The 11029-nt window shown below is 42.9% G+C and overlaps 1 protein-coding gene across 2 annotated transcripts in view; it reads right to left on the bottom strand.

Annotated features, from left to right (window-relative positions):
* The window catches only part of KIAA2012 (KIAA2012 ortholog), a 239891-nt gene extending 231110 nt beyond the window's left edge, over positions 1-8781 (bottom strand). For both annotated transcript variants that reach the window (XM_040357236.1, XM_040357234.1), the window contains exon 1: positions 8380-8781. In XM_040357236.1, coding sequence (XP_040213170.1) covers positions 8380-8466 — 87 coding nt within the window. In that variant the 5' untranslated portion in view covers positions 8467-8781. The remainder of the gene's footprint in view (positions 1-8379) is intronic.
* Positions 8782-11029: the final 2248 nt, after the last annotated feature.

Consider the following 11029-nt stretch of genomic DNA (forward strand, 5'->3'; position numbering starts at 1 on the left):
TGTTGGGGGTTGTTATTGTAGTCACTGACGCCAATGTTGGGGGTTGTTATTGTAGTCACTGACGCCAATGTTGGGGGTTGTTATTGTAGTCACTGACGCCAATGTTGGGGGTTGTTATTGTAGTCACTGACACCAATGTTGAGGGTTATTATTGCAGTAACTGACGCCAGTGTTGGGAGTTGTTATTGCAGTCACTGACGCCAATGTTGGGGGTTGTTATTGTAGTCACTGAAGCCAATGTTGGGGGTTGTTATTGTAGTCACTGACACCAATGTTGGGGGTTGTTACTACAGTCAATGGCTCCAATGTTGGGGGTTATTTTTGCGGAATGTAGTTTATAGCATCACACCTTACTAAATATTCCTCTTCCTGATTGAGAATGTGACACAGACATTTTTTTATATATATATCTGGAACTCTTTTTCTTTAAAAAAAATGTTAGCACACTAATCTCAAAAGGTTGTCCATCCTTGCTCTATAGTGAATCATTTAACATGTTTTTTAAAAAGATTCTAAGGAAATACTCTGAGCATTATACTTTGGAAAATACAGATGCTTTGATTGGTTCAAACCAAGTACCACATTATACAGGTGGAAAACTGATACAAGAAAGCAAGAAACTAGGACGCATAACTTAATTAGGAGACAGAAGTGGGGTCACTGGAGCAAGATTACAGAGAGCCGGGTATGTAAGGGGAAGGTAGAAGGGATGTGAGCCAAAAATGCAACTCGGGACAAAGTCAATAACAGAGGTTGGCAATGAGAGACAGGATGCAAGCCGGAATTAGAAATAAGGAGGCAATCGTAACCATTCCTAACCAAGTCACAATGAAGGTCAGCCAGCTGATCAAAAATACAAGGCATACAGAATAGCATACTGATGATTACTCAGCAACTATATCAAAGCCCATGGGTCCTTATAAAGAATAGAGAAAATAGACTGGTGTCTTTCTACATATTAATATGCATCCACATCCTTGGGTACATGTAAGTATGCACAAATGTCCATAGGAAAACACATGCCTTTCAGTCTGGATAACCAGCCTAAGTAGAATTTGGGCTAAACATGTCAGGCATCGTACACACGACCGAGTTTCTCGGCAAAAACCAGCAAGAAGCTTGCTGGGTTTTTTATTTTTTGCCGAGGAAACCGGTTGTGTGTACACTTTTCGACGAGGAAACCGTCAAGGATCTCGTTGGGCCAAAAAGAGAACATGTTCTCTATTTCCTTGACGGGAATGGGAAAATTTGGCTCGCCGAGATCCTCGACGGCTTCACAAGGAACTCGACGAGCAAAACGATGTGTTTCACCCGTCGAGTTCCTCGGACGTGTGTACGAGGCTTCACAGTATACTGTCCATGACAGCAATGTTCGTGGAGCCTTCATAAAGGCTAGCCAAAGGTAAATGGTGTTTTTGCACAGATGGATGGGCATGGATGTGTTTCTACACAGATGGATGGGCATGGATGTAAAGATGCCTGGACACATACACAGGTTGCAATAAGGCCCGCACACCTGTATGCCCAAACCCCTGGTATCACTGGCAAGAAATCAGACAGTGACTTTACCTTACTGATAAACCCCACACCAAATGCCAAGTTATACTCTACTGATTCATAAAGAATGTCCGTTTTGCTGCGTTTACATGCCGCGTTGACATGCTGCGTTTACATGCCGCGTTTAGCAGCGTTTTGCTGCGTTTGCGTTTAGAAGCCTTTCAGTAAAAAAAAATTAAATGGGCAAAAACAAAAAATTCCTATAAACGAAACACTGCTAAACGCGGGTTACCTCGTTTAGACACGTTTGGCGTCTGAAACGTGGAAATCTTCTGCATCTGAACCCATTTGTTTTGCTTTCAAAGAAACGCTGTTAAACGCAACTGCCTAAAAACAGGAGCGCCGCCCCCCTAATCAATGCGCCTGGCTCCTAATCTACATGCAGGAATTCAGACGCATGGATTTCAATGTTTTTTTTTTTTTTAACCCCCTTCAGAACCAAAAGCGGTAACCCTGTGCCAGACTCGGGATCGCCTCGCAGTGTCCACAGGCAGAGTTTACTTACCTTGTCCCATGATCCTGCGATGCCTCCCCGCTGTGTCTCCTCACTCGATTCACAGTGCCCAAATTTCAGTGTTTTTGATTTGATTACAATATTGAATATTTTTTATTATAATTACATTATTATTTGTTAGAATTATTTATAGTTATTTATTATATTATAATTTATGATTTTGTTTTTCAAACTTTATCATACCCGAGATTTCTACTAGACTCTTGTTTGGACAGATGTAAGTGAGTTATTCCTAAAAATTACAGGTCTACAATGTAAAATGCCAAATTTCCATGCAAAATAATGGTACCACTTTCAGCGCCTAAAATCTGAAATAATCATACCGCCAGGGAGGTTAAGCACATGATTGACCTAATTGGCTAAGACCCAATTGGCCGCAAGTCCTAAGTCCTGATTGGCCAGAAGGGGAAACGACTGCCAGGACTCGGGAGGAGACGAAGGGGGGGGGGAAGCTGCCGAAGCAGCGAGCTGAATGGGGTAAGTGTGAGGCAGGCGGGGGGCCTGGCTTGCAATGGGCGAGCAAAGTGGTGATCGATCGATCGAGCGCCGGGGGTGGGGGGTAGTTGGCTGGCTCGGAGAGGGCCCCCCCAAGAAAATTGAGCACCAGTCACAACTGGCTTTAAAATTTACGTTCATGTATGCTTTGCAATAATAACTACTCACTGAAAAAACTGTATTACGTCCCTTTCACAAACCTAAACTCAAAACTACGGCCTGCCTGGCTTTAGCCTGTAAACGCCAATTCCCATAGCCCATCCAGCATACATTTCAAGATCAAAGTCACCAAAACAAAAATAATTTAATTTTGCTATCACTAGCCAATGAATGATAGCTAAAAAAAAAAACATAGAAGCCAGTATCAAATAATTATCACATTTTTAGCAGGGCACTTTTTTGTGGAAATAGGTTAGGGGTATTCTTTGGTTTGGGTTCCAGACATGAAAATCAGCTTTCAACTTTTAAAATAGCTTTTATTTGAACTGCCTTTTGACAAACACCACTTCTTGTATACTAGCAGTCTGTCCGCCAAAGTGCTCCAGAATAGATTTATCAAGTGTTAGGGAAGGGTTGCCGAGCTTTCAGACACAAATCCCGACAGTAAATGGAACACGTTTTTTCATCTCATTAATCACACTTTGTACATGCTGATAACAATGTACAGCCTACAAGCTCCATCTGTCCCTGTAAGCACCCTGGATCAATCTAATTTCCAAAGTAAAAGCATATTCACTTGGTACAGCCCTTTCCAAACGTGTGAACATATCAGTGGTCATTTATCAAGACATTGGATAGAATATCCATTAGAAACATCAACAGATACTTGGATGACATTGTCAGCTTAACTGCTGGTAGTACTATGGAACATGCTGGCTTTCCAATATTAACATTTAGGCCCCGTACACACGACCGAGTTTCTCGGCAGAATTCAGCCAGAAACTCGGTCGGAGCTGAATTCTGCCGAGAAACCCAGCCGTGTGTACACTTTCGGCCGAGGAAGCCGACGAGTTCCTCGTCGAGCGAAATAGAGAACATGTTCTCTATTTCCTCGTTGTTCAATGAGGAAAGTTGGCTCGCCGAGATCCTCGGCTACTTCACACAGAACTCGACGAGCAAAACGATGAGTTTTGCCCGTCGAGTTCCTCGGACGTGTGTACGGGGCCTGAAATGACTATAAAGTTATATAGTATGTTTATTTTAGACCATAAAGGTAAGTAAAATATTTATGCATGTTATGGTGGCTTTTTAAGGATAGGTAGTTATTATGAGAATGTCAAAACCATTGGGTAACCTTGGGCACAGAATCTCGGGTGCTTGATTGAGAACCTTTTCAGAATGAGCGAACTAGCCAGTGAACAAGAAGTCTAATAAGAAGCTAAACCACCAATAGTAGAACTAGTCATTTTTTTGCTCATCATAAAAAAGGAATGCTAAAACTAAAGATTGATTAGTAAAGACTCTATGACCTGGATTCTTTTCCTTAGTTTGCCTACTTAATGCTGTTAGGCCTCGTACACACGACCGAGAAACTCGACGGGCGAAACACATCATTTTGCTCGTCGAGTTCCTTGTGAAGCCGTCGAGAAACTCGACAAACCAATTTTCTCCATTCCCGTCAAGGAAATAGAGAACATGCTCTCTTTTTGGCTCGTCGAGTTTCTCGACAGTTTCCTCAACGGAAATGTACACACGACCGATTTCCTGGGCAAAAAAATATCTCCCAGCAAGTTTCTTGCTGGTTTTTGCCGAGAAACTCGGTCGTGTGTACGAGGCCTTACTTGCACTGCCAAATAGGTTGATTAGAATACGGGAATGCAGGTGGTATGATGACTGACAGTTTGGAGATCCAGGATGTGTTTGGTGAAAGGAATAAGTAGCAGGCACACTGGTGGCTGATTCCCAAGGAGTTGTCTTCTGGGTCAAAACCTTTCCATTTGATGAGGTAAAGCACCTGATTAAGCCTTTTTCAAGAATCCAAGATGCCTCATATTTAATTATAAAAGGTCCTGGATGTGCTGAAAAATGGATTAAAGAAGGAACTAATAAATGCGTGTGAATTTATGTATGGCTGGGAAATCAAGTTTGAAGATAACTGACTAATTGCAAAACTAACATGAAAAGAACTAATAAAACTGAATGGGAGCTATTTTAGGCATTGACAGTGGAGCTTTAAATATAACTATATGAAGCAAAAAAAAAAAAAAATCTATAACTAAAGTGATTTTTTTTTTAGCTTTGGATAGAGTAGAGACGGAGTAGAACGCTTGTCAGGTTTGTACTGCTGTCTGTGCCCTCATTAAAGCGGTAGTAAACCCATTCTATTCTATGGGTGCTCCGTGTGAATGTCTTCCTACCGTCTTCCTTTCAGTATAATCCTTTGTTTTCTGAGCAATGATGTCACCGGCGCATGCGCTGTTATGCCCTGTACACACGATTGGACCTTTGTCCGACCAAATGTAAACTCCGATAGAATTCATCAGAATTTCCAATGGGGCATAAACACGGTTGGAATTTCCGATGAAAAAAGTCAGTAGGAAATTTGCAGGGGCTTTGAAAAAAAGATTATTTTATCAGCTGAGAAGTGTTCTATTTACTTTCCTTATGCGGTGCATTGCTTCACACTAACTACATGTATTACCCTATTTGTAATAGAATGATCTGAGTTGACTACCAATTTTAACCACTTCCTTACTGGGCACTTAAACCCCCTTCCTGCCCAGAGGACTTTTTGCGATTCGGCACTGCGTCGCTTTAACTGACAATTACGCGGTCGTGCGACGTGGCTCCCAAACAAAATTGGCGTCCTTTTTTTCCCACAAATAGAGCTTTCTTTTGGTGGTATTTGATCACCTCTGCGGTTTTTATTTTTTGCGCTATAAACAAAAATAGAGCGACAATTTTGAAAAAAAAAAAAAGTTTTTACTTGTTGCTATAATAAATATCTAAATTTTTTTTTTTTTTATCCTCAGTCTAGGCCGATACGTATTCTACATATTTTTAGTAAAAAAAAATCGCAATAAGCGACTGGTTAGCGCAAAAGTTATAGCGCCTACAAAATAAGGGACAGAATTATTATTATTATTTTTTTTTACTAGTAATGGCGGCGATCTGCGATTTTTATTGCGACTGCGACATTATGGCGGACACATCGGACACTTTTGACACATTTTTGGCACCATTCACATTTATACTGCAATCAGTGCTATAAAAATGCACTAATTACTGTATAAATGTGACTGGCAGGGAAGGGGTTAACACTAGGGGGTGAGGAAGGGGTTAAATGTGTGTCCTATATAGTGTTCTAACTGTGTGGGGGAAGGGGGGTGACTGGGGGGGGGTGACCGATCTGTGTCTCTATGTACAAGAGACACAGATCGGTCTCCTCTCTCCCTGACAGCACCGCTGTCTGTGAGAGCCGGCAATGAGAAATGATCTCATATGTAAACATATGAGATCATCTCTCATTGGCCGCACAGATCGCCTAGCAAACGGCCACTCCGATTGGCCGTTCACGGCGATCTGTGATTGGCTGTGTCCAAGGGACGTTGCCTTAGAGAACTAGAACCACCCTGCGACCGTCAATAGTCGTACGCCCGTCGGGAAGTGGTTAAGGAGATTTACCATCTCTGTTTGCCCTGTTTACCATTATCATTGAAAAAGAAAGTAAAAGAAAGTCCCAAATTTTGGGTTGACACCAGAACAGAAAGATATGGGGAAATCTTCCAAGGGGGATACAGGGTGAAGATCGCATTTGAAAAAGACCTTTGGGTTGAAACACATTATCTGTATATTATGCAGTACTTTCTTGCATTGTCTAATGTTTTTAATGAACTTTGTGGAGGCGCTGATCATACCTTGTCTAGTTAAGCAATTACCAGCTGTGCTATAGCCGATAGACATCTACAGTGCGGGCCTCCAGTTCTAGGAGAACACCCATAAATGTCCTCCCACATGCGTGCCTTCCACGCCCCCTGGGGTGTGAATAGGGCATGCTCTGTGACCACTGTGCATGCTTAGGACACAGCTGATCACAGTGCCCATCAGTACCATCTATCAGTGCCCATCAGTAATGCCTTATCAGTGCAGCCTCGTCAGTGCCTCCTCATCAGTGCAGCTTATCAGTGCCCATCAGCCCTGCCTCATCAGTAACCATCAGTGTCACCTCATCAGTGCAGCCTCATCAGTGCCCATCAGTAATGCCTCATCAGTGCCTCCTCACCAGCATACCTCACAACTTTTTGAGATGGGAATGAGAGACACCTATCAGCAAAAGTATCCAGGCATAGAACACACCTCTTGCCACGCTCACTTAAAGGAGAATTGTACAAAAAAACAAGATTGGTTAAACCCACAAGTGTTTTATTTTATTTTTACCACTACTATTCCTTTATATTGACTTTTGGAATTTACAAATGCAGCAATTTAGAAATCAGATGAAAGGTTTAGTGCTGGGAAACACTTTTTGATAGATAAAAAGTGCATTTTATATACATCTATATGGATCAGACCAAAATGAGGGATGAATGGGGAGGAATGAGGGAGAGAGAGACATTGCTCCAAATCAGGGACAGTCCCTCGAAATCAGGCACAGTTGGGAGCTGTCATCAGTGCCCATCAGTGCAGCTTATCAGTGCCCATCAGCGCTGCCAAATCAGTGCCCATCAGTGCCACCTCATCAATGCTGCCTCATCAGTGCCCATCAGTGTAGCTTCATCAGCGGACATCAGTGTCCTTATTCCAAAATTCCTTTAATTTTACAACAGAAACTGAACTTTTCTGTCTTTTTCATTTATTTAGCAAAAAAAAAAACCCAGTGGTGATTAAAGCGGGAGTTCACCCGAAAAACAATTTTTAACATTAGATTGAGGCTCATTTTGTCAAGGGGAATCGGGTATTTTTTTTAAATCGAAGCCGTACTTACCGTTTTAGAGATAGATCTTCTCCGCCGCTTCCGGGTATGGTCTTCGGGACTGGGCGTTCCTATTTGATTGACAGGCTTCCGATGGTCGCATACAGTAGCCGAAAGAAGCCGAACGTCGGTGCGGCTCTATACGGCGCCTGCGCACCGACGTTCAGCTACTTTCGGGAAATCGTGACGCGATGTATGCGACCGTCGGAAGCCTGTTGGAAGCCTGTCAATCAAATAGGAACGCCCAGTCCCGCAGCCCATACCCGGAAGCGGCGGAGAAGATCGCTCTCTAAAACGGTAAGTACTGCTTCGATTTAAAAAAAAACACCCAATTCCCCTTGACAAAATGAGCCTCAATCTAATGTTAAAAATTAAGTTTTTGTGTGAACCTCCACTTTAAATACCACCAAAAGAAATTGCTATCTATCTCAAAAATGTATCAAAAATGTAATTTGAGTACAATGTTGCATGACCGCGCAATTGTCATTTAAAGTGTGACACCGCTGAAAGTTTAAAATTGACCTGGGCAGGAAGGGGGTCAAAGCGCCCGTTTTTGAAGTGGTTAATTTAGTTTTGCACTGGAGCACTCCAATGTTGTTTCCGAGTCCCATTACAGGGGATGGAACAAGCATATCGATGGGTGAGTAGGCTGAATTGTCTTCTATACTGGAGATCTGAAGTACCCGTCACTATCTTTCCAAAATGAAATACTAATTTTGGTTGGATTGGCCTTTTATGGGACATTCAGAAATGATTGAATTTCAAGTTGGTGACACTTATTAATTATATATAGTTATATAGTAATACATAGACTATATGTTATATAGTAATACAATACTAACTATACAAAGTAAAAAAAACAAAAAATGACTTCAGATAATATAAGTAATCGTTTTCTTACCTGCGGTTCAAAGCGGATTTCGATCCTCTCTTGGGTCGTTTTGATCACCTTGGCATTCCCTCGACTCAGCAAGGAGAGAGTTGACATCTTTCATGGCCGAGTTCTCCTGAGACCTCCAATCCCAGCAGCCCCCACCACGCTCACATTCCTCTGCTTTGAGCCAGAAGCTGATGGAATGCTTTCTTACAGATCCACAGCAAATGTCCAGAATTGTCCAATGATTTATATTTAGGTCAGAAGACAAAGTTTTATAGAAGTGTTGAAGATTTCTGTACTGTGCTCTGAGACCCGCCCATTGCTTACACTGTTTGTGTTGTCTTTGCTGCACTGGTTGCTAGCCTGCACCATCTGAACATCTCTACTCCTCACTGCTATTCATTGTTAAAAGAGATTGTTTCTATTGTTACCTTGGTAGCAGATTGGGAAATCACTCGGGGACACTGAAAATGCCAGCACTATAACTGGTGCAATTCAGATGGCAAAACCCAGCTAATGCATAATCAGCTCAGACATATTATACAGTTTGGTTTCAACAGTTCTAGTTCTTATAGTTTTATTATTATACTTTATTACTTTATTATTATACTTTATTATTATACTTATTAGTATCTGGTACAAAAATATGCATATATTGCATAAAATAAACCAGTGCTGAATCGAGAAGACAAATATTGTTTTTAAAATGTGTTTGCTTTGTGCGTGTTTTCTAGTTTACTTATTGGAAAAGTAAAATGATTTGTGTGTTTATTTTAAGCTGTTAATAATTAACCGATTGCTCCTTGTGTAAGCAGCTATGCCATTAAGGCTGCCGCTAGATTTTTGGCATGTCTGACTTAAAAAATGCAGCATTTAAAATGTAACAAATATATTCCAACTAAGAACAGGCTCTGCCAGGGGGTAAGAACATGAGGTGAATTAAAATGTAACTGCATAAGAAAACATCCCTCCCTCTTTCCATGATTTCCCCTGCTATACTTATAATCTACGGCTAAAACTTTTCCCCGGAAAATACGCAAATTTCCTTACCCTCATGTGTTTCAAAAACCATGCACATGCTAATACATGGGAAAATCTATTATAAAAAAAATTGACTGATACAATGCAGTGTGTACCAAGATAAATAAACTCATCTCACATGTTTTACGGTGTGTGTATAGTCAAAACTATTTTTTAGAACCATGGATAGCAGGGGAGGGCTGGCAGGGGGGGCAGGGTGGAAATCTCCCCCGGGGCTGGTGACACTATGCACAGCCACCGGCCGCCACTACCAAATGCTGTTTTTGCAGAGCCGGAATATGCCTGCTGGGGCTCTGTTAACACAGGTCACGGCCGCTGCTCACCTCCCACTGTGCAGCCGTGCCTGCGTCAGCTCCGAGGTAGATGGCTGCAGACCTGAGCTATGTCTCGTCTCACACTTAGCTCAGCCTCAGCGCACACCAGCGCTGACATCCCTTCTCTCTCTGCACAGACATGAGGAGAGATAGAGCTCATCTGCTCCCCCTCCTTCTGAGTCTGCCCTGCCCACACTCCCCGGGCATGTGTGAGCACTGGACAGGAAGTTTGAACCCAAAAAAGCACCATGTAAGGGGGGCCTCTGTGCGGACTCTGAGGCAAGGGGGGCCTCTGTGCGGACTCTGAGGTAAGGGGGGCCTCTGTGCGGACTCTTGTGATCATGAAAAATCTTAGACTGTTTTCCTCGATCCATCACTTTTCCACGCTCTATGGGCCACTTGACTGGACTTGCCCCCCAGGTCTAAGGCTGCCAGTCCTCCCCTGATGGATAGAATAGTGACATTTTTTGCATTTCATTGAGGAGATTTCATTTCACTTCCTGTTCTGAAGAGGGAATTCTCTTCTAAGGTCTTGTTTACACTAATGGCATTGACGGCCGCATTTCTGAAAAGTGATTTGTGGTTGGATTGCTTTTCGGAGACATGTCACCTCCTCAACGCCTGTTTTTACCTCCTAAATGCCGCATTACCACTCTGCAACCACGTGCTTGTGAAGCGGTTACAGCATGGCCCCATTCACTAGAATGGGTCTTGTTTAGTGGGCAGTAGTGTACACCCCCAGCTGCTGCCCCATGTCAGAGGGAAGCATACTCAGAAGGATTTGTGTAGATGCCACTAGTTGAGCTGCCTGAGCTATATTCATACAGCCACAGTCCTGCATTGATATCTAATCATTAGGTGTGACCAGACACCCAGGTACTGCAGCCAATCAGTAAGGCCCGTGACCAGACACCCATGTACTGCGGCCAATCAGTAAGGCCCGTGACCAGACACCCAGGTACTGCAGCCAATCAGTAAGGCCCGTGACCAGACACTCAGGAACTGCAGCCAATCAGTAAGGCCCGTGACCAGACACTCAGGAACTGCAGCCAATCAGTAAGGTCCAGTTCACACTGGTACGACATGAAAGTCGTGTGACTGTTGATCCGACTCTGCCCTCCACCTTTAGTTCGACATGGATCCGACTTTGGTGTGACTTTCATGAGCAGGATCAGACTTCATCAGATAAGTGTGACTTGGGAATTAAGGGGAAATCCCACGTAAAAAAAAAAAAAAAAAAAAGACGCATGGGGTCCCCAAGATCCATTCCAGACCGTCATCTGAGCGTGCAGCCTGGCAGACCAGGAAAAGGGGGGGGG

Source organism: Rana temporaria, chromosome 6 (assembly GCF_905171775.1).
Source record: "Rana temporaria chromosome 6, aRanTem1.1, whole genome shotgun sequence".
Taxonomy (NCBI): Eukaryota; Metazoa; Chordata; class Amphibia; order Anura; family Ranidae; genus Rana; species Rana temporaria.